Raw genomic sequence first — 25,474 nt, 5'->3', positions numbered from 1 at the left:
GTACGGTGCATGTCTCCAGTGAGGTGTATTTGGGATAGTGATGCTGCGGTCATTATGTCATTGAATGATTTTTGCCATTTTTGCAACACGAGTATGCGAGTTAAGGGAACGTTAATCATCCTCCTGCGTCAACATCCTTCTATTTTGATTCGGAGCTATGCTAATAGCGGTAGCCCAGCTAGTTCATCGCCGCGCAACTGAGCATGCAACAGTTTGCTTCTGCGCTTCTGCCTTCGTCACACCCGGATATCCTGCCCTGCACAACAACGCTGCCTCATGATTGGTTCGAACCGTTTCAGTTCAGATTCAAAAGGCAAAGGCGAGAATAGTACAAGATGGATTCTCCTGGTGTTTGTGAACACCAGGAGAATCCATCTTGAAGGCCAGGTTACCATTTAGCACCTCTGATTAGTTCTTAGAAACATTCAAAATTAAAAATTGTCAAATGAAAACTGAAAAGGGAAAGTATTTCATGTAGCTGTCGGTGTATTCAGTTCATGCTGAAGTGAGACAGATTTCTCTTCAATGCACAAAGCATAAAAACGCTCGCACAAAATCCCATTTCCTTATGTCTTGTAATAAAGCAAGAATGTCAGCTTATGCACGCACAACCTACTTTCTGCGTGTCTCCTCTATGAGTTGTCACTTTACGTGTGAATAAAAAGGACTTCTGACTAAAAGGCAGTTTGTGTTGACAGTGATGGTGCATGTGCAAAGAAAGTATGGAAAACAAAGTGTGTGGGACTCACATTCACAGAGGTTATCTTGGCAAGCTGACAGGCCTCCTGCAAAGACAGAAGAACAGTAATTTCAGTGAACTGTCGGACTGTAGCGCTGCTGAGGATTTACTATGGAAATGAAGATTTGGATCCAGCAGGGAAGCACAGGGAACATTTCAGCCTCCTTAGAGTCAGTCAGAGTTCATAAAAGACAATCCCATGGATTTAGGAGTTTAGAGTCTCTTTGGGGTTGAAATTGAAAATTAAGATCCGTATTGATTTCTTACTCAGATGGAGGAATTTATACAGCGGACATTTCAGCTCTGTTAGTGTGTCTAGTAGACTTGGTGGCAGAACACCTGCTCTGTCCTTAGAGGTGGAAGGAAAAAGTCCTTTCTGACACTCTGGCAGCCCAAAGTGGCACTATGATAAAGATGTTTCTGTGCCACGTCAGGGTCGAAAGTGAACAGAATAGCAAATGAAGCATCAAAAATTAACAATAAACAGAGACAAGCTGCTAAATTGGGAACAAAAGACACCCACAAGCCCCGCGAAATAACATCCTCACTCTAGGGACTGAGATAACTCACAGAGAGATAAGAGTATTTAATTTTTAATCACCAATTTTGTTTTCTTTGTTCTGTGTATAATCACCCAAGTACGTGACTTTATTTGCAAAGAAAATAGAAGAAATGTGGCAGTGGGGAGACATTTAGACAGGAAAGAAGCAGAGAGGACTGCTAGGGTGGAACGGTAAAACAATGAGTTCATGTCAACAGATTATCCTGTCATGATTGTTCACTGAGGGATGCTGGCTGAGCAAAGGAAGGCACAAAGTTTTCTTCGTGATGGGCAAACACTCCTACTAAAATAATTAAATCCTAAACTTTAATCACATGACACCGGTTGTAGCATATACTGTACTCATTACTTCCTATTTTTAGACACTATTTTCACTATTCACAATCTCAAAAACCAAGTTTATGGAATACAAAAAGCACTAAATGAATAGTTCCTTGCTACTGAGTTTGAAGAGTGACAGTATCTCATATCCTCTTCGGAAAATTGCATTGAGATTTGAATTTCTTGTTGCACTTTTTTGTCCGAAAAAAACACCTAAAGGTTTTGGCTGTTGTGTGCCTTGATTATGGGCAGTAGTTAAGACACACCCATTTTATACTAAAAAATTTACCAAAAAAACAATAGGCAACATTACTCGACGTTTTATGCATAAAAACTGACATTACGCTGTCATTATTATGACATGACACCTGTCATTAGCATGAATAAGGTGTCATGAAGGCTGTCGTTAAGTGTCATTTGTTACCCAAACCCTATGTTTCCCTAACCCCTAACCCCTAACACCCAACCCCTAACCCCTAACCTTAACCCAAACCGTACCTAACCGTAACCTTTTGTTACCCTAACACCCAACCCCAACCCTACCTAACCTCACTATAACCCTCCACTTAACCACCAAAAACTGCCAACTTCGCTCCAAATGTGTTATAATTTTGCAAAAGTTGCCATCATTTTTCAACCGATACTTGACGGCTTAATGACAGCCTTCGTGACACCTTATTCATGCTAATGACAGCGTAATGTAAAGTGTTAACAAACGATCTATGCTATGCAAACTACCTACTCAATACTGACTGTACCTCTCTATTAGCGATTCTCTCAATCCAACCTATTCGCCAGCGCCACTGATTGCAGTGTTGACAGGTGCTAGTTCTCATAGGAGGGGCGGAGCCAATAATGGTGGTTCATGATGTAAGAAACCACCAAAACCTATCGAGGGAAGTCACTCTTACATTTTTACAACAAAACATACCAAATTGAAATACTTTAACTAAATTGTCTAAAGTTGGACAGGAATCAATCAGTAACACTACTTCAAACTCAAATATGTTTGTTTTCAGAAGAAAAAAAAAATGTTTGTGTTGTTTAGATACTCTTTTAAAGCTGCAGTATGTAGATGATGATTTACTTTTTGTTTCGCTGTCCTTCTCCAACATCCTCACAAACACACGTCTATTATTCCATCTGCTATCACTCTAAGTCTTAGACTCTCCCATATCCACATCTTCCTCCTTTTTTGTCTTGCTTTGCTGTGTGAGTTGTTGTGCTTAACGCCGCAATGGGGACGTTTCCTGCTGGAACCTCCGCCATTGCACCTTCACTACCAATAGGACGTGAATGGGCTTTAATTTTTGTTGAGCAATCAATAGTTGTCCCTAAAACAACTCATGGACTACTTGGTTTGTAAAAACATCTCTGATTGGCTGAAAAAGAGTGTCCCGCTCTAAAGCTTTCTAAAGCTTGGATACAGAACCAAGAGAAGGTGCAGAGGTCCATTGTCCTCTCACAACATGCTGAATTACAATATGACCAATTTCTGCCAAAATCAACTTACATACTGCAGCTTTAACTATTTTTATTTATTTATTTATTTATTTTTTTTGGATAATAATAATCAATTTTATTTGAACGTGCTTTTTCAGACCCTCAGACACCTTACAGGCAGGCTTAAATAAGAACAGCAATGCAGTAATAAAAACATAACAATATAAATTGAAAAAAAAAAAAAGAAAACATCAGTAAAAATGGCAAAAAAACAGGCATGAATGAGTGAATGGTTATATGGCAAAAGCAAAGCGAAACAGGTGTGTTTAGAGAAGTGATTTGAAAGATTATAGCCGCGTGGACATGTCCATTAGAAACATCTTGCTCAAACTTCACTTCTTCAACTGTTTTTTCATCCCAGACTCTGACCTCATTGGTAAATGCTGATCTTATCATCATGTAGCCTACTGTGAAAGGCTTAACTTGCAGTCGTTGGTCCTAAGCAATTATCACCAGTCCCTGCAGTAACCCATGGCTCTGGAAAAAAAAAAAAAATACGTTCATTGCCTCTTCATTGCTTCAGCAGCCAACCAGTTTGAGAATTTCACAGCCCAAAAAGTCTGCACTGTGGCTTCCTCTCACATCGCATCTTCAACAACCCTTTTTACCCGGGATAATGGCCAACTGTATTCCAGTATGGAGACCCCTGGGCTAAACTACCTCGCAAACATTTAAAGTTAGTGTTAGTGGCTGGGTAATTCAATTGTGCAGCTAATTTGGTAAAATGTCCCTCTGGATAGTGAAGATACATTCAAAACTACGTAATTATTTGCTATGCATTTCCTGATTACACACATAAATCTCAAGTTATCACTTTTTTTGATGAGCACCAAAGCATCTTTGTGATCACAACTTCTCAAGTGTTATGTTGCTTCAGCACCGAATAGCAAAAATGGCACGGTGCAAGAAGAGGAAGAGGCAATGCATTTTAATGAAAGCTTCATTAAATGTGCTGTTTTCACAGTGTGGGAGGAAATATGTGCACATCCTGAATTAACAATCCAATGTTTCCTAATGAAGGATGGGAAGTCAAAGAGTTTGATGACACTAACATGTGAGCCTATATAGCTACTGTATAGAACAGATGTTAAAGACAATGTTGTTGTGTGTTTATTTAATTGAAGATATGTGCTTGCATATACTGACCCTAAATATGCTGCATACAAAATGAATAATTGTTTCATTTGAGTGCAACTTCTACTTATAACCTATGGGCAGAGCTAGAGGGTAAGCTGGGGCTCTGGAAAATAAAATTAAAAAAAATTCTCATGTTAATCACATAACTGCAGTCTGCACCGAAACATAATATGAGAGTATTCAAAAGTTTTAAGATGGTCTACGAAAGAGTACAAAACAACGATTAACTGCAAGCAAAAGAAGCTTCATCTTCAAACGTTCAAATGTGCAAGTAGGCTTATGTCTTAAAATGCTATAACTTTGGGGTCTATTCTCCCGTCTGGACCTTAAGCGTTTTTTTTTTTTTTTTGCGCGCCTGCAGTTACGCGCTTCTCTCCTACGTGTATTTTCCGGTCCAGACTCCTGACACTCCCATCACGCATAAATAGAGCAAAACTACTTGGCTGTGAATGAAGGCGGGCTGAAGGAAAGGAGGCGGTGATGTCATTTTTTTTGGCTGTCTGGAAATCACAGAACTTGGAGTTTTCCCAACGCTTGTAAATGTCATTGAAATCCATGAAAATGATAAAGTTCACTTTTAATTTGAAAGGCCTTCATTGATAAACAATATAACAGGTTGATTTGATCAGATCATTGATCAGATTATTGCAGTGTGACTGAGGAGTCACCCTGTCCGAGTCACAGTTAAAGTCTCTCTCCTTCATCATCATCATCATCATCATCATCATCATCACTGTAAAGCATGACTGAGTTAGATGAGCTGGAGATATGAGTTTAATATGAGTATTAAAGCAGAGCGTCCTGCTTTAATACAGAGGATGTTTGCAGTGAAACAGAACTATTGGCTTCCATAATACACAGTTTTAAATATAAATTGTTAAAAGTGACCTGAGCTGAGCCTCATTAAAATATGTGTGGGAACATTTTGTGGTCCAACCTCATCTGCATATGACTGTTTGTTTCACTCTGTAGTGGATCAAACTGTGACTTTACGTTGGACATAGTATGAAAATAGTTGAATCACTGTGACCAACGTGGACAGAAGTCTGCATCTGTCAGAGTTTTAATTCATCGCGTAGCTGCAGCTGAGTGAACACAGCTGCTGCTGCGTGACGCACGAGTCCGTGTGGCTTCAAATGTAACTAAGTCCATATTTCTAGTGCAATATAATGTTTCACCTTATCGGGGCGCTGCACTTATTCCAGGGTTAGAAGCGCGTAAGAAGAAAAGGACTTACACACACTGAAGAATGCACCCACATTTCAGGGCTGCTCCACCCACAGTGCACAACTGGGATGAAGGCGCAAAGCGACTGACTTAACTACAGGGGGAGAATAGCGTGTGGCCAAAAACAGCGCCGCTGCGCAACTTTTTGGACTTAAGCACATGGGAGAATAGATCCCTATATAAATAATACATGTTAGAAACTTGATGCCAGGGATGTCACAAACACTTGTCACACTGACATTTCTAATGTTTTCACAGATTGAAAGTTGTTGACAAAACAACAATGTTTATATTGTGGTTTCTATGGAATTTAGGGCCAGAATCAGAGTGACCGCATATCACAGTGAACACCATAAATGCACAAAAAAAAAAAAAATCAAGATGAATAACTGTCTTTTTCAATCTCAATCGAAGAATTCACAATAAGAATGAAGTAAAAACACTTTGTAAAAGTTAAGTGCTGAGCTGCAACTAGGAGGTAAATTCAAAAAAAGCCTTGATTATGGGCGTTACTGCTGTAGCAGTAAGACACGCCCAGCTACTTTCAGTAACCGCTCGCTCCCCTCCAACCCCCCACACACAGAATCGATGGGTGACGTTTCCAAGTGGTAGATAATGGCCCTACCAGCAATCTTTTATTGCTGTGGTTAATAAAATAACCCTGTTTTGGGACTTTATCATGTTGATTTTAATGCCACACCACTTCGATTACATTTGTATATGTAACAGGTTCTGCTGCAAGGAGGTGGATCAGGTAACACCACACTCTGAAAAAAGTGAAGAACAATGTAGCATTAGCTCACCTATATAATTAAAGTGATGTTGACAAAAACAGTTACTAGTATCCAATCCAACCTACGTGCTACAGTTTGCAAGAAGGCAGGAGATTACCGTTCAACCAATAGCAAAATGCAGTTGTAATGGCCGGCGTTCAACCCTTATAGGCCAGTATACTGGACATTTTACAGCTCTCTGGGGACCGCAGTTTCCGCCCCGCCGTGACAGGGAGCGACAGCGCAGCAGAGACATTTGGAAATTTCAAACTCCGGTTATCAGTGTCCACACTCAAAGTCAAAACCGGAGTTTTCCGAAATCTTCACTTTGGTCGGAGTTTTCCAAAAGCTCAATTTTCAATGAACTTATCCTGCGATTTTGTGTGGATGACAGGTCAAACCGCAGAAAAATATATTTGTTTTAGCAGATACCCGGCTACGTGTGGATGGGGTCTAAGCCACATACAAGATCTCCTCAAAGATCTTCATCTATCACAGTTCACTCCAAGCCCAGCTCATCAGTACAGCACAGATTAACATGCTGTTGGAGAACATGCAAACGCCATACAGGAAGCAGACACTAGTCAATGACCTCAGCGCAACGGCACTGCTAACAAATTCTTCAGCGATTAGCTCTCCTTATTTCTTTGTAAATGTGAACAATATAACATAAGGCAAACTATTTTATTAATCTTGGCATACTTTTAAAACTCCCTCCCCCTTTTTGTTTTAGAATACTTAAGCATATCAGTATTTGTCAAGTCCATCTGAAGAGTTGTTCATTTGCATCAAATGACTGGTCATTTAAAGCTGAATATCACTGGAGGCAGGCATCAGGCAGTTGTTTCTTCTCTAAGTAATGTTTTATTCAGCATCCTGTGACACACACTTCAAACTAAGAGACCATGCCAACCAATTAATTCTATAATAATGTACATGCTGGAACTCAGAAGGTGACCTACATGGTGTGTTTTATATTTAGACGGCATTCAAAATAGTATGTTTGATTGTGAGCGAGCATTGATTCGAGTTTCTACTCCTTCGCTATATATTATGTTGGTCAGTGGCTTTGCATGCATGCACGTCTCCCAGACGAGTGGTTTCAAAGCGCTCACGTGCAAGCCTGGGAGAGAGAGTTACGGTTCAGATAAGTGCATTTGTTGATGAAGCACATCAAAGTACAGGGGACGTCTTAGCGAGTCCAGGCAGTAGAAGCTCAAACCCAGCCTTTGATGCCCCCGGGGCACTCAGATCATTAAAATATTGGATAAATAATTGATTAAATACACCACACCATATTGTGCTCTGTTTCCATATCCAAACGTATCCCAAGGTTAAGACACCATGTACATTACGTAAAAAAAAAAAAAGGAATGTAGGTAGGAGTGAAAGCAACCCTATGATGCATATTTTACCTTTAATATTGCTATAGCAAAGCACATGCACTGACACACACACGAGCCGACTAAAGGTGTAGCGTTTGAACTCCCCTGCACTGAGTCACAGTGTGAACTAGAGAAATGTGAAGTGCTGCTCCAACCCTCCTTCACTATGAAAGAACAGTATGAGAACCGCTAAGCCATGTTGCTACTGAGGTTGTGGGACTGAAAAAACACAGACAGGAGAACTACTGTGAAACCCAGCTGTGCGTAGGTGACTGGTGGGAAGCAAAAATTACATTTACACTGGAAAGTAGAGTATGCAGCATTGCAAAAAGACAATAAGCCCACAGTGAACATATCAACAATATTAAAATGTCTCTGTTCCTTCAATTTCAGGCATATATTGGCTAGTATCACTTTCACTTTGAGGATATAAAGTACATTTACTAACTAAAAAACACATTTTAATTCATTAATAAAGAAACATCCCTGGTCCTTAAACCAGAACACCAGACCAGGGGCAGAATTACTAGCTGCACATACAAAAGGGTTCAATTAAACATTTTATTGTATATGAAAAGATATTGTAATCATGTAACCGACATGATCTGATCTCTAAATTGTCTTCATTTCAGTTTGACTGAGGGAGAATAAACCAGTGCAGTATTAAAATTAATAATTTTCAAAATGATAACACATTTGATTATTTCAATCAGTTTTTATTTTTCACTCCAAAATAATATTGTCAATCATAAAGCAGTATTATATTGTTATCCAGGGGTTCTCAGGACCCAACATTGGCACAGAGACCTGTTCTCATTGGGTCACAGTAAGAGTAAAAATGGAATATTTATTTAAAATAGATTAATAAAAAACTTTGTTGGTCAAATTTTAAATTTTACATAAGATATTTTAAATTAATTGTTTTTCTGATAAACAAAAATTGGGGAAAAAAGCATAAACTTTTGTAATAGTAGGATTATTTCTGAATTTATTTTGCCCTAGTAAAAGATTTCATTATGTCTCAGGTATAAACTGCTCCATATTTGTATTTATTGGTATTAAAGTTGGATTTTTTTTTCTTGGGTAAGATCGTGGCTTGTTATTTAAAGGAGATGTTGCTTCCTGAAACCAGACCAGTTTCTAAGTTGTCATTTGCATGATCGAAATCAAGAGATCAAAAAAATCTAATCAGTGGGGGATCATTAGTGTAACCGATCTTGTTTTGGAAACCATGTACTTGATTGAGAGCAAGAATGCTCTTTCATAACAGTATTAAAATTGCATGGTAATGATAATGATACTGACTCACTAGCGGAACAAATCAGAGCCGGGCCAGGGGCGGGGCAAATGACCGGGCCCTTTAAACCCCAATAATAAAGCTCATGAAAACATCATTTTACAACATACACAAGCCCGCAACAGCGGGGCTTACAAGCTTTGCCACCACGGAAAGCGACTATGTCATTTTGAAGTCCATCAAACGGACATGAAGTATAACAAAACAAGAGAACAACAAAAACATTAGGCTCCATCCATGGTCACTGATAATAAAACACAAAATCAAAGCATCTCAGCACCACGGATAGCGACCACATCATTTTGACACCCACTTTAACCATTTCAACTCTGTATCAGTAGCTATAAAGTTTAGTAAAACTGGCACAGTGGCCCACATGTTCACAAACACTATTTCAATATGAAATACTAAAGGCCTACTCACCACTATTTGAATGGCCTACAACAAGCCTTGCGCTCCGCGAACTCGTCCATGATGCTTTGTATGTTAATTTCCTTTGCTCTCTCATTCTCTATGGACAACATGGCAAGTCCACTCAGTCTCTCCTGTCCCACTGTGCTCCTCAACTGGTTTTTAATATGTTTTAACTTAGAGAATGAGTGGGACATGTGACTGACATACGCATGCATACGCTGTGCAGGAACCATGTTCTTTACATATGTGACGCGTCTAGATGCTTATAACTACTACTACTAGCAGGTAGGCGGGCTGCTGTACTCCTGTTAACAAAGGTTTCCGTGTATTTCCACGTATTCTGATCAGTTTCAAAGGATGAGTCTCCATCTCTACATTAAGTCTTCTCCTCACTGTCCCACGTCTGCATATCAGTCCATTTACAGCCTTTTATGGTCACTTTTTACTGGATCCAGACTGAGATAATGCTCCGTCCGCTCCCGTGCACCATCGCCTCAGCAGTTCTCTGGTTGTTTTGCACCGAGCCTGCATACGCATGCACCTAATTTAGTATGCATACGTCACATGAAAATAGTCTATATAACCCCTATATAAATCTGCATGATGGGTGATGTTAAACAGACTGAATGTACTCCGTGCGCCTCTGGGCACAAGCCATGGGAGGGCCCACCTTCTCCAGCTCCCCTGAGCCATGGTAGGGGCCCAACTCCCTTAGAACCTACCTCCTATCCGGGCCCCGGAGGGGTGCGTGCCACCCTCCCAGTCCTCCCTGAAGCCCCGCCCCTGTACAGACTGTAATTTGTGGAAACAATTAATAATATATGGTTGTGACAAACATCTGAATGTCTACACATGGAACACATTTTTGACTGTGATGCTAGAATGTTTTGCTATTGTTAATATAAAGAAGAAGATTAGATGATGCAATGGGTTTGATCTATATACTGTTTTTATTACAAAGTAGTTACAATTGTACAGAGTTGCAATGTAACTACAACTAAGTTGCTACATTTTCAGCAACTTAGAGTTCAGTGCCTTACATAAAAAGCTGTGTTTGTAGAAATACAATCATTTTGCAATATGTTTACATGACAAATAGTAGGCTCCATTTTTGATAAATCAAAAATCTGTGTGGAACATTTCTTTAGGACAGTCTGAAGATGTGCTGTAGCAAGTTTAGTGTCAATTGAGCAAACATTGAGGGATGAGATGAATAATTAATAAGTTTTGCAGTTTTGAAAACTCTTAATTTGCAAAAAGTTTGAATATATAAATTTTTTCTTCAGCGTTGACGCTACATTTTATGAGAGTCACCTACGGGTGATTTATTGTGAATTTTCAAAATGTTGAACGGCTTTCTGTAGCGCCACCTTTATGACATCTAGCCTGTTTTTGCACTTGAGACAATCTGGCTTGGGACTGGACCTTTGTGCAAAATGTGGTGATTGCGCAATGGAAGTAGCATTTCCTCGGAAGAAAGAAAGAAGAACATGTAGGATAACAATAGGTTGCCCAGAGCTAATGCTCCCTGGAACCTAACCATATTAAACCAGTGTAAAGCTAGAAATAAATGTGTACAGGTGGGACAGTCCTTGCTTAAAACACCTCCAGTATAGCCTTGATGGAACATTGTTGTATTCTGTTCATCCGTGTAGCCATAGTCCACGAAAAGCCATCTTGGAGAAATGTTTTATGTATGCAATCAGTTACCATCCAATACAACTCTTTTTTCATGTGACAGGCTTTGTCAGAGGAGAAAAGTACATTTAAAAAAAACAGCGGAGACTGTTGTGGGCTTACTTTCGAGGCATTTCTTGAATCGTAATGATGTGTATTGTACAATAGATGCTACTTTGAAAAGAAGTTTCCTTTTTTCGTGAATACAAAATGATTAAATATATTGTCTTTTAAATCATGTTTTAGTCACAGTCAAGCTACATATTACTGCTGTCATCCCCCATTTCAGATTATTTATTTATTTTTTTCTCCGTGGGCTTTGTCTTTGTGCAAGTTCCAAGTTATGATCCCTTGATCTGGAAAGTAATGGGAGAGAGAAAAAAAGAGCTCTGCAATGTGTGCTCCATTAGCAAAAAACTTCAGTTAAAAATAAATTGTGAACATGTGTCAGCAGCCAGCGGCCCCACTGTTTGTGAATAGAGTTTTGAAGAGTGTATATGATGTGATAACACAGGCCAACACTAAAAGCCTTAAAACTCTTCATCCTTGGGGTCCTCTAATGGTTTCACACTAATGAGATCTGCTGCTTCCATCTCTGCAGCCTCCCACATAATAGTTTATTTCATAGTGTAAATACCTTTGAAGGTGGAAAGAAGTGCAAGGAATGCACTTGCTCTCTGTACACTCTCAACTTGTTGAGCCTGCCCTTCCATATTTTACACCAGATTTGACTGTAGCCCAGGGTTTGCTGGTAAAAGTCACTAATGTCTGCTATAAAGCGGCTCGCCTTTCTTGTAATGGGTGAAAAATAATGGTGAGGCTGAACTTTCCAAATCTGCACTGTTTCAATTATGTCAGAAAAGTGCCACAGTTCACGACCATTACTACGAGTATCCTGGAGATATTCAGAGAAAACTCATTTGCTTATTATCACATAGGCTGCATCTGAATAATCCATCCTATCTCCTTTCCTATCCACTTTTCTATAACCCCTGGAAGTGTTTAAATGATGGCCATGATAAGGAGCATTCCAATTCTCTAAAAGCTAAGAAAAGGAGTCTCAATACTTCCTTTATAACCTCCTTTAGCCTAGAAAACACTGATACATTATTTACCAAAGGAAATTAGATTTTTTAGCTGTTATTATGGAGAATCAAAACAATTGAAAATCACAAGTACATGCAAAAAAAGTTTTCAAAAAGTGTTCCAAGGCTGGTTATATATCAAAGATCACAATATATTCTTTACTGTTCACTGGTACTGCCATATCTCACATACTGCACAAGAGAGCAGTATGTTTTATACATAATGCCAGTTATTTAGATCATTAAAATTCATTGTTCCATAAGTAAACATTACTGAAATATACAGATAGTTGTTTTTCAAACTCTTCAAGTTCAATTTAAGGCCAAGAATAAATTATTACCCGGAAACATTCAAAAGCTCTTTATTGACAGGGAAGGGTTTACAAACTGATACATCAGTGTGTGGAATAAGATTATGGAACAGTTTGTGTACAGATATTAAGAAATTAAAAAGAGAAAGAAAATATCTTGTCTATGTTGTATGACGAGTTTGAAAGTATGAAATAGGTTCTTTGTGTGTGTATTTGATCAAAAACATATAAAGATATGACAAAATTAATGTATTAACAGCAGCAATGGTTGGAAAACAAGATGCTAAAAATTGATTATTTGTATCTGTAATGTAGGAAAAGGTGTGGGACTAATACGTTTATACTCCCTTACGAACACAAAAATGCATGCAGTAAAATTAATTGTTTAGGTTTTTTCTGGAGGAAAGCCATCTGCATCACATATTTTGATTATTGTAATATTATTTTTGTATGATTGCATTTGTTCAAAAAAATCCCCCACTATATACAGGTATACTGTATTTAGTTTCCATTTGTTATTTATTCACATGGCAGCCATAAATATAATAAATAATGTAACACTTTATTACAGTCACAGATTATTTAACCCTTGTCTTGATTAAGGCAAAGGTTAAACTGGACATAAAGCAGCACTCGGTTGTTCAAGAAAAAAAGATCAGAGACATTTTTAACCACATTATGTTTTATTCAACATATTTCATTCACCTAGGAATGCTTTGTGTGGTTGTACACAGGCCTGTATCTTGCATAAATGTAACAATTTCATAAAATCATACTTATTTCGGATTAATATTAATTTCTGAGTGGAAGGTGAGTGTGAGCAACTATTGTCAATGTGATGTTCTTTAAGTTTCACTTTTGTTCCTCGTAGCCTGGTAACCTTTTTTCCTTTGATTTACATTCAAACCTTGTGATATTTGAGATTATATCAGCACAGGCACATGGGAAAGTGTTATAAATGTGCTTTCACTAGTCCATTTTTAGAAATGTGTATTTTTTTCATTACGGTAAACGTCACGAACCTTCACCGCCGTCGGATTATTACGTCATCTAGTGGAAGTGCGTCTGATTGTCAAAACAACGTGATGGATATTCCTTAACTCCTTTAGGAAGTCTCCTAACACCTTACCATAACCCTGTGATGTCATCCAGTAAAAGTGGATAAAAAAGGAGATAGGTGGGACTATTCTGACACACTGACAGTTTCTCTGAAGATTAGACATTGCTGTATCTGCATTAATAGTGAGGATAAAGACAACAATCAGTTTTGACACAGGAGTAGAGTTGAGGTTTACATCCAGTGTGTTTCCTCCAGCAAACATAACATGGCGTTCGAAAATCAAACTGTTGCAAAACAAAACACCTCCCTGTCGAAGCGGCCAAATGAAGTCTTCAATATACCTAAGTGTAGCCTTTGTACAACCGAACTCCAATGCAGAGGCAAATGGGTATTCTGTTTATCTAAGTGCATTGACGTGCGTATTGACATTCAATAAAAGGAAATGCAAACCGGCGAGAGAGAGGTGTAAATTCTGTAAATTTCTCAAGTGTGCACAAGGAGAAACTTTGCTGTAACACAATTACTTGAAAGCAATAACGTCGCCTTAGGTTGAAACCAGTTTTTGATTTACAAGTCCACACCGTGTTGCCTTTTCACCAGCTTATTATTATTAAGTGGTCCGTGTACGCGTGTTTCCCTGGACATTCCACCTTCTCACTCCACTCTTACTGCGCTATTGATCCTCCCAGTGTACCAAGCCCTCCTGATTTCATTAGACTTGCTTCTGTTAATTACTCCACACTCTAACCTTTTGCTGTTTCATTTGGACCAACAAATTGGGTGAATTAAAAAAAAAAAAGGGGGAATGTAGGATAAGGAAGAGTGCAAGATGAAAAATATTGTGGCAGCTCTAGCAGTGGACTGCCTCCTATTCGATGGAGTCCCAAGTGGCCTAATAATTAAAAAGTGTCATCTATGTACTCATTCCTCATCTAATTATGCAGAAGGAGGCTATTTTGGTAATAGTTGCTGAGGATTCATTAAGAAAACTATACCAGCTAACAAGTTTGCCCGGGGAGTTGGAAAATTATGCCTCTTTTCCACCCTTTTAAGGTGTCTGCCTGTTACAAGTTTCTCAGACTCAAGCAGCATGATTATTAAAACCCATTTTATTCATTTATGCATATTTATTTATGCACGGTTCATGTGATAGTGGCAACAATCTTCTAAATTTTGTAATACCTCAAATCAAAATGCAACCTGCTTGGCTGATACACCAATTTGTCTTCTTAGGGAAGGTATTAAAAGAGCGTAATGTGACACATCGCTGCAAAGTTATAATTAGATGTCATTTAAAACCTTATGTCGTGAGATTACACGCACAGTGCACAGCATCTAAAGCATATTTAAATCACAGGGGATCTAATTGATTAACCCTAAGAGACTGGAGATCAGATGATGAGGATGATGCTCCAAATCCATGTTAAATCAATATGTTCACTTCCTACACATCAAGGGATTATTGACAGAAATTACCACCAGCTGTGGTTGCTGACTGACACCACATCAGAGGAAAACCTGACTTAGTGCTTTAATGCATTTGGACGTGTGGTGGAAGCGAGTCCAAAACACGCTGCTGCAGGGAGTGCCTGCAGTATAATATTCTTGCTTTGAAGTCCAACCATTCTTCAAGACAGTTACATTACCAACCAAGCAAGTGACATTTACAGGATGTTTTGGATCCATCAAATGAGAGATGCCCTTCTCTCAAGGTTGAGTACATCCTAGTTGAAAAGATTCAACATGATGCAGAAGGAGCCATTTGGAGAACTCCCTTTGGCTGAGATAATAACTTCATCATAATTAGCTTGTGGTGCTCAGGAGTGTTGAATTGGCGGTAGCACTGGGATTTGAACTGATTTATTGCCTGATTTAATTACAAATCAAAATTCAATTAGATGTCCTTTCAACCGAATTCAAAGTGAGCTTTGTCAAGCTGTCCCTTGAAATCAAGATGCCGCTTGAAGGACATCCTTTTCGTGGTGCAATGACGTCTAACTTCATAATTATCACTTACCAAATCAGTTATGCACTAGAAAGATGTCATGAAAAAAAAACGTAATGCCAGTGTTGGAAAAGAGTGCTTGTTTTGGCCTTACATTCCTCACCTCTCGGTTTACATCAAACTGCATTAACTAGTGTGAAACACAGCTTGATTTTACTGTGATTTGCAGGAGGCTGCAGGTTTCTCACAGAGTGAAGATACATGACAAAGTGCTCTTTGATGAAGAGTCAAAATGTCTCTTCTCAAGTCACTCACTGCCTCCTCAACTCTTTTGCTCCAGACTACGCCGAGGAAGAAAGCGAGGTTGTTTTGAATAAGTGTCACCACCATCCACCAAGAGCTACATTGATATTTACCACTATGCAAAATTAGGATGTCATGGCATCTCTGCTCAGAAGCAAAGGATAGGAAAAAATACTCCAGCCCGAGGTACAGTATCTGTCTGATGAAGGGCGTCCAGCCCAAAACATCACGTTTTTTGGTGTAAGTCAAATCATAATTGGGAGCGAACTACGCACTTTTATCATTACAGTATCTGACTGAGCCATCGCCTTCTTCCCACTATGGAAAACCATTTATTGTCATTTTTATTATCTTTATTCCCAAACTTTTCACAGTCCCGTACCCTTTCAGACATTTAACTTGAAGCCATGTGCCCCCTACTCCTGCACACTTCAAAAACAGAATAATGGAATGACTTTTTTCAACCTTGGGGTCGTGACCCAATGTGGGGTCGCCTGGAATTCAAATTGGGTCCCCTGATATGTCTAATAATTTAGTTTAATAAAAATGTATATTATTAAAATGTTTTCATTATTATTTTTTTTAAATTATTACACTACACACACAACAATCTTAAACAACTGTATTCTATACTTTCACTTTCTCATATATAAATCTAGTTAAAATTAAATGCAGCATGAAAATATCTGAGATGGTGCATCTTGTCACTTTGTCACTGAATTAATTCTGGCAACAACAAACATTATCAAAAGCGAATTTGAGAAATCTCTGGAGACGCCAAAATGTGATATTAAAATGGGGTCACGACCCAAAACAGTTGGGAACCTCTGATGTAATGTCACATACAGTAAAATGCCCTACAGTAAAATGTGTCAATGAATTGTACCTATCCTGTTGAGGAATCTGTAACCATGGGTAGTTTTACATCGGCTAACGTGTAATTTGTGGCAAAGCATGGAGGCTCCTGACTGCTGCTCCACTTATATTCTGGTTTCCAAATGTAATTGTTTTATTCATGTACTCCCTAGGGGTACCCATACCCCACTTAGGGAACCTAGGATCTACACCAAATATTATCCTTTTTCTCACTCTTTCACAAAGATCTGGGATTCAACAGGGTGCCAGAGATAGTACATTAGGGATTTGATCTACACAGAGCTGACAGTGGAGTTTTTACAGTTCTTCAGAGGTGCAAATGCTGTGAACATCCCATCTCATCTCACCCCAAAGTGGTTTCTTTTGCTATGATCTCTGGACTGTTCACACCAGTAAAGTAATAATCTCTGAAAACATCACAAGACAATTTTTTATTATATTACCTTTCTTAAAAACCCCTTTCTAAAAATTAGTACGAAGTGCTGCCCCTGCTCAGGAATAGTATGAGCTACACAGTATTTAATTTAGCAGTTCTTTTATAAATTCACTATGCACTGCCAGAATGAAAGCATGGTGTTCTGAATTACTGCACGTCAGTAAACATGTAGACCAGTGTTTCTCAAATGGGGGTACGCAATGGCACTGCAGGGGGGTACTTGAAAATTACAAATGAAAGCATGAAAAATATGGGTTTTTATAATGTTTCTTTTTAGTTAAAAATAAAAATCATAACACGGGTGATGCAAATTATCTTGATTAGAACATGAACTGAAAATATAAGGGTCTGTCTTGGTTGCACACCAGGTGGGAGATGACCAGAAATGACAAAAACTATAGAAGTACATCTATGCATGAGATACTAAATACTCTTTCATTCCACTTATTTAAAATGAGATTCTTTAAAATGTATTCCATCATTATGCTTAAGTGTTGTTTTTTCAAAGTATTCAGAGCAAAATGTATTCAGGCAAAAGGGGTAGGCTACATGAATTCAGAAATAAGGGAAAGGGGGTACTTGAGCCAAACACATTTGAGAACCACTGATGTAGACTATATAAGCCTTCACTTATGTAAAGTGTTCGATATTGGCTTTTTGCTGATATGTCAATTTTGTCCAAAACTAAATTTCCGATATTACCCGGCCTCTGGCTTATCCCCATCCTAATTTCAGGTCGTATTATACATATATCGCCATAGAAATAAAACTTGATGTATTCTACATTGTTTGTTAAAGAAAGTCAATACTTATTCAACTTTAGTAAGGGCAAAAGTGCCATATTAATTTTTAATGTTGTCTCAAACAACAGCTGTTTTGCCCTCAGTAGTCAACCAGACTAATTATCCAAGCTGTGAAACAGTTGTAAGAACTTCACCACAATGACGATGTTTACTGTGAAACTGAAGCAATACAAAACAGGCATCATAACATTTGTTATGTGGCATGTGCGTTTGGTGCAAGTCGATTATCATAGCTAGCAAGAGAGCGTCAGCTTGGCGGTTAGCCCATGAGCTACCGGTAATTAAATATGTATGAAACAGGGAACAAGAACCAATATTACTGCGTAGAATTACTGAAACACATCATAAACACTGTCTAACAAGTGGAAACACTTACATACATTGTTTTAGCACACAGATGGAAGTTACCAAACCATTTCTAGCAGGTCAGACCATATCGCAGAAGTAGCCGATGTTTTGGGATTTCGGTTTTGGACTTTTAGATAGCACTATAACACCATAAACAAAGTAAACTCAGTAACACAAAGCTTAAGGCAGAAAAAATCCATATCAGTGGGAAAAACAATACCAATGTAATTTTATTATATGGCAAATATTAGCCAATAATTACTGTGGGCCGATATTATCGCCCATTCTTACTTCTTAGTTATAAGATTCTTTGGAGAAATTTTAACAATTTAATGCTGAACTATCCAGGAACACTGCGGATATTTAACACTTTTGATATGTTACAGAAAGTCGTTGGGGTTGGGTTCTTAGATGAGATGTTGATCAAGCATTTGAAAATCTTCTTTTAAAGTAATATTCATTTCTGAATGTATTAATAGTGGAATAAAAAGCTTATTTCTGACTAAATCGCATTCAGTACATTCTTTATTCTTTTGTTGTTTGTCAGACGACTTGATCAAAGCCAGGAGTTTGCAGATTTTCTCTAAACTTTTTTTTTCTTTTCTTCTGGTGACAACGTCGTTTTTGTGCGAGGCTAAGTGGAACTGGATTGTTTATACGGCAGTTGCGTAATCAGCCAGGCCTAGCTTCATGTAACTAACAATGTGATGCTGTTTAAAGTAAAACATATAAGGTGAGCCCAACAATACACACTCCAAAGCACTTGTTTTGCAAGCAGACTCATTAGTGACACTGGGGGATACTGAAATCATAGTGTCATGATGACATAAATCACAGAGTTTACTCAAGCATTTCTCTCGTTTCTAGGTGTGTGGGAAAAATAAATCACAGATCCAGCAACAGTCGTAGCCTACTTGCTGTTTTCTTTGAGAAGCAAAGGTAGACATCTGCGAATGGGAGGGTGGTGAGTGAGAGAATGCATTACTGATTCATTCTGATTAACACATTCCACCTACTCTACCTTGACATGACTTAATTCTTGTCTTGTTTGGTGATAGCATGTCAGCTGCAGCTGTCAAAATGGATGATGCTAATCTTACTAATGTATAACAACACGGAGACCTTTAAAGTGACAGTCGCTGCATTGTAAATACGCTATCTTTGCCATAAGGAATGAAGATGTGTCACCCTTATAAGATGTATGTTCTGGCTCAAACATGAAATAAGAAGACTGCCATTATTAATGCATTCAGTAGCACACGAGGCTTGACGTTTAATTGGTTTTCTACCTTGTTATTGCTGTAAAAGTCCTGTATAAAGAAAGAGAAATGAGAAGTAGGAAAAAAAATCTGTGTTCACAACTACGGGCAAGCTGACAAAAAGAAAACAGCAGTTATTTGCTAATTTGCTGTTAGACATAAACTAGCCAATTTGCATTGCACAAATGACTGACTTCCAGCCTGCAAAGTAATTAAATAAATAATAATTCACAATAAAAAAAATTTTTTTTTAAAAAAAACACCTGTTAATTAGATTAGGTCCTGCAGCTCACCAGTGAAAGATTTACAGCACTTAATAAGCCTTATTGTGCTACCTAATGCATTTAATTTATCTGGCTGTTAAGGCAAATAATACATCTCGTAAAAAATAAACAAATAAATCAATGCAGATATAATTGCCACAACATGATCAATCAACCTATATTATATATATTATTATTTCCACAGCACAAGTGGTGAAAGCTCAGGTCTGGCAATATGCCTAAGAATTCACGGATTTTGTTCACGACTTCAAATTAAATAAGAATCAAATATGATTAAATGTATCAAAACAAAGCTTAAGCTTAAACATGGAACAGTTGATCATCTGTTTTAGTTGGCTAGTGAACTTTATACAGCTGGAGGCGCTCAACTTCAGCAGCCGACCCAGGCTGTCAAAGCTGCTACAGAACAACCTAGGGAATGACAAATAACCAAGATGCAATGCTCCTTTCACTTCCTTCCAGACAAAGGTTGCACAATACATTGATCAATGTGGCTGTGTTCTAAATCACATACTAACGCACTACTCATACTAAGTCTGATATCAAAATGAGTATGTAGTGTGTTCACATTGGATATCATGGAAAGATTGAGAAATTCCCAGATGTATAGTATGCATTGTTGAAGTATGGACGGTGGACACGCTAGTCATACTCAACCGCCCTTTGATGCATAAAATGGCTAAAAATCAAACATCCCCTTTTGCAAATAAAAGCATATCTTCTTGTCTTCCATTACTTTTTTTTTTTTTATTTTTATTTTTTTAGAAACCCTTAAATAGGGCTCTTGTTTTGAAGTGGACTAGAAGTTGAGTCAGTAGCACGCAGTCAGTAGCAGTGGCAAGTCTTTCGAAAATCTCAGAAATGCCAGATTGAAATGTGTTTCCATGAGTTTCATGGATCAAAAGAATTCAACCAACCAATACGTAGTTTTTCAAAAATAGCTGTTGAAAACACACATTTATAATCTTTTTTGAAACATAAATCTATAGATTTTTCTGTGCAACACACATTTCAAAGCGTGCCTGTGAAAAGGAAAAAATATTTCAAAAATAAAACACAAGTATATCATGAGAGACTTAAGTATTTGTTTATTTTGGACCATCTGTCCATGACCCACCCATTACAGGTCCGCGACCCACCAGTTGATAATTGCTGGTTTATATAAAGTAATTTGTCCACATTAATTCTCTCTCTTTGTTATGGTAAGTGGAGTACAACACCAAAAATATGATAAACAAACAGTTTTTTGTTACTTTCACTTTGTATCAGAATAATAACAATACTGAGCTGAACAGCTGGTGCAGCATTAGACTAGAAATTCAATTCCATGGAGTGTAGATGCTAGTGACACATATGTGAAAGCCCAAGTAATTTAGTTGGCCACTACGTGATTTTCTAAAAACCCGTCTGTCTGCATGGTGAGTCACTAACATTTGAGTCACTGTTTGGAGGAGGAATGTGCATTACCATGGAAGTGCATGTAATAAAGTGGTGACCAAATGTTCTGTCAATGAGAAACCACAGAAGCGAGAATGAAACGCTGACAAGTCAAAGGTTCCCTTATCAAGGTTGCCTGTGATGTGAATTGTTCATCCATTTGATCTCGTTTTCACTGAAATGTTTGACAGATTTCTTCATTGAGAATGACAGAGGCATTGTCTATAGATTGGGACGCGCAGTGACACACCGAATCTGCACCACTTCTAAAGCGTCAAGTCAGAGTCATTGTCATTCTCTGACAAACACAAAGCCGGGAGATGATACAGAGCAATTATTCTCCAAACGGTAATGGTAGTGATCTCTAAAAAGTGGGAGTTGCTTCTGTCCTCATTTTGAACACTCCACTTGAAAACTGTAATGTCATTTCGTTTCATGAGGGATTCACTCAGTCTTTGTTTCACTGCTGTAATCATGCATCCAGCTATTGAAACATTAACAATTCAAAGAAATATAACCTTGTTCTACAAGACTATTAAAAAAAAAAAAAAAAAAAAAAAAGAAAATGTTAGAAATTGGAGGATAACATCGTACTGGCCTCATCTTTGAGAGACTTAATTTAACGCCACACCAGTTAGTGTACTGTATGTAACCCGATCACTGCAAAAAAACTAATTTTTATCACGACAACATATTTTGCATGATTTCCTGGCTTAAATTGTTCTAATCATTGAAAATGGTGACTCGCATGCTTTTCCATCTATAACTTAATTTAATTGATTATACTGTTACATTAAAGCAAATGAGTGTTTAAACCTATACAATTGTGGACTAATGTGGCAGAAAAAAGTCGTACATCTCTTCTCTATAAGTTGACGATAGACAACAAGAAGATTTTGGGGGTATTTTGGTGCAGCGTGTGTTTTGTGTGATCAGTGGCCCATATAGAACATCACAGCAGAACAATGATAATGTATTCTAGGATGAACTTTTGTAGAAGTAGTATTGGAACTTTTTTTATCAGCAACTTCACTTACATTATTCATCAACATTCATCGATGTTTACTGATGTGCCTTACCTACATACTGTATATTGCTCATTTTCACAGTGCAGTGGAAGATAATAAAAAAGTACAAGCTTTACAGTGTAGTTTGTTCAGTTTACATGGTAAAATAACAAGAATATCCTAAAAACAAATTACAAAATGAATATTTAAAAGAAAACTCAATTCACAATCAGATGAAAACAAAACTCCAAAAAATCCCCCATTTCAGCTAAATTAAACAACTCATTATTAGTCATCATACACATTCATTCAGTAGCAGTTCTAGCATATTTCATCTAGCTCAGATTGCATGGTTGGATAATGCTTTCACACCAGAATAGTGCAAGGCTGTGTTAGAAATGTTACATTCTGTACTATGCACTACAAACTCAATGAGTATGTACTGTCTACTACTGTATATACCAGGGGTCTGCAACCTTTACTCTCATTGGAGCCGTTTTGTCTCATCTCGCCCGGATTAAAGTCCTTCCAGAGCCAAAAAAAAAAAACCTTCTTAATGAAGACAATACGGTGTATAACATTATACACAGTTAAAATAATATTGAATAATTTTATGAGTTAATGGATTTGAAGGACTACAGAAATAACTTGAATTTGATAAAACCTGATCATGTTGGTCAACACATGTTAATTGCTAATTTCTTGCATTGTATCAAGCATGCATATTAAGGCGGCATGTTGGCAATTAAATACATCTTTCCCCACACAAATACAATCTCTATTTCCTTCCAAAATAGTCTTTTTGTTAGTTATCTTACAAGGGATTTAAAACTTAAGGTTAGCCACAGGTGCAAGGAAAGTTGATGGTCTGTAGAGGTTGTAGGAGTTAAAGTAGGAAGGTGGCAGAGTTATTGAACAATGTGATTTCTTTTTAGGTTAACCAATTGTTTTATCATCATTTTATTTGACGTTAATGCCATTAATCATGAATGACCTCTGTTAGAAGTAACAGAGCTACAAAGAGCAACAAAGAGCCATTGCAAAAGAGTCAAAGAGCCACATGAGGCTCCAGAGCCGCAGGTTCCAGACCCCTGGTATATACCATAAGAATGGTTAAGATGATGACCGAGGATGACCGTTCCCGGTGACGTATACTTCCAAGTTTCCCAAGATGCATTTGGAACGACAAAAACCTGAAGCACGCTGAGCCCCCCCCCCAACACCACCGCCCCACTCTTCCCCCGCTACAGGGGGAGCTTCTTATTACACAAAGTCAAGAGATCTAATTGGCTATCGCAACTGACTACACAGCGCGGACGGAATTATTCATGTGGCATCACTCACATTGCTGCATCGCGAGAGCCAGAACCCTATAGAGATATAGATATAGAGCGCTAAATTCAGATGTATGGCAGGGAGTGAAGTAGCTTGAAATTTTCTGAAATTTTGTGTAGTTTATGGCTGCTCCAATCGTTCTAATCCAGAAAAGGAAAAGAAATTTTATAGAGTACCGAAAATTGTGGTTCAAAAAGGCTAAAAATGTAAAAAGCTCACAGAACAACGCTGTAAAAAGTGGATTTTAAACCTACTTCTGCTGTCGGGAGGAGCAGAGTCTGCTGATGCCCGTGTCTGTAGCGACCACTTTGTCAGAGGTATGTTAGCGAGCTAACTTTATTTTTGTTGCTGTGTTTATAGAGCAATAGGTTGTTGTTAGGGGTAAATAAGTGCTCGTCACTGCGTTCTTGTGGCTAATTATATCTGTTGATTCTCCATCTTTAAAAGTTCTTAAAGCATTCTAAGTGAGAAAGTGACCAAGTAGAATATCAACATGTGGTCATTTGATTCATAAAACTCACGTATCTACATTTCATTCTGACATTTCTAGGTTTTTCAGAGACCCGCCATTTTGCTACTGACAAAACTTTCATTTAACTTCAAAACAAGAGCCCTATTTACAAAAGCATTAAAAGCATCTCTTCTTGTCTGTCATTAGTTTTGTTTTTTTTTTTTTTTTTGAAAAGGGGATGTTTGATTTTTAGCTTGAAGCCGGTCCCAGGACGATTTTACATTACGCTCACAATGCATTGTGGGGCAGTTGAGTATGGCTTGTGTGCCCACCGTGCACACTTAAAGTGTAACTAAACTCCTACTTTCTCCTGACCTGCTACTAAAATAGAAATTAAAAAAATGCCTTGATTATGGGCGGGGCTCCTGGAGTAGTTAAGACACGCCCATTCTATATTATAAAATCTCCAATGTACAATCTATGCCATGTTAACGAGCTACTCCTCAATATACATCTATATTCACTCTACTCTCAATCCATCCCACTCACCACAGGTTGTAGAGCTCACAGGTGCTAGTTTTTATTAAAGGGGTGGGGCTAAAATAACTTGTTTGTGATGCAAGATGGTCCCAAAACATCACAATCTTGTTCTCATCCAATAGCAAAAATCAATTGTAATTGCTGGGTTTTAACCCATAGAGGGCAGTCACTGACATTTTATAACTAAATATGGCAAATACTTTGACTGAAATGTTGAGAGTTGGACCAGGATCAATCAGCAGCACTACTTCATATCCCAATACATTTGTATTCAGCAGAAAAAAGTGGTTTTGGGGTTTATTTACTCTATAAAAAATCTCCCAATATAGTAGTCTTTTCATTATATCTAATGTGAACGCAGTACATACTAATTTTGATGCCTGAGTTTGTATGAGTATTACGTTAATATGAACGCACGAACACAGCCGAAGACTTGATTCGAATGGGCTGAAAAGGGCTAATTATTTCAACACACATTGTTTTTCAACTCCCTATGTCTATAGTATTGCTTTCCTTTTTCTATGTTTGGGCTCTATATTATTATTATTATTTTATTTATTTTTTTAATCAAATATCATCATCTACATTTGGTTCAGTTTCAGTGTTTTTGTTCAGACTGGAAAGAAATCGCTCAACAGTTAATTTGTAAAAACTCCGAGACGTGTAACGTGTAAGTCCTTTGTTCTGAGCTACAGTAAGTATCATTCATTTCTGTATTTTTTTACTTCAGCTTCTTTTTGTTTGTTTTTTTCCTTCTGTGTACACCACTCTCTGATTGTATTTAATTAAAGAAACCAAACTCTAAGTATTCCTCATTTATGTTTTTCTTAAAAAAAAAAAAAAAAAAAATGTGCTCCAACAGCCAATTCTAGATGTGCCAAAGTAATCCAAAAGCTACTGAGTAAAGAGCTGCTCATCTTATGTAGACATTGCTTTAAGTGGGGACCATTCCATCACTA

At 37.9% G+C, this 25,474-nt stretch overlaps 1 protein-coding gene across 1 annotated transcript in view; it reads right to left on the bottom strand.

The window, feature by feature from the left end:
- pcdh11 (protocadherin 11) overlaps positions 1-25,474 on the bottom strand; it is a 239,962-nt gene that overhangs the window by 114,646 nt on the left and 99,842 nt on the right. Inside the window, 1 exon segment of the mRNA XM_028459226.1 lies at positions 750-785. Coding sequence (XP_028315027.1) covers positions 750-785 — 36 coding nt within the window.

The sequence above is a fragment of the Gouania willdenowi genome, chromosome 10 (genome assembly GCF_900634775.1).
Source record: "Gouania willdenowi chromosome 10, fGouWil2.1, whole genome shotgun sequence".
NCBI classification, from domain to species: Eukaryota; Metazoa; Chordata; class Actinopteri; order Blenniiformes; family Gobiesocidae; genus Gouania; species Gouania willdenowi.
This window is presented reverse-complemented; position numbering and strand designations above follow the sequence as displayed.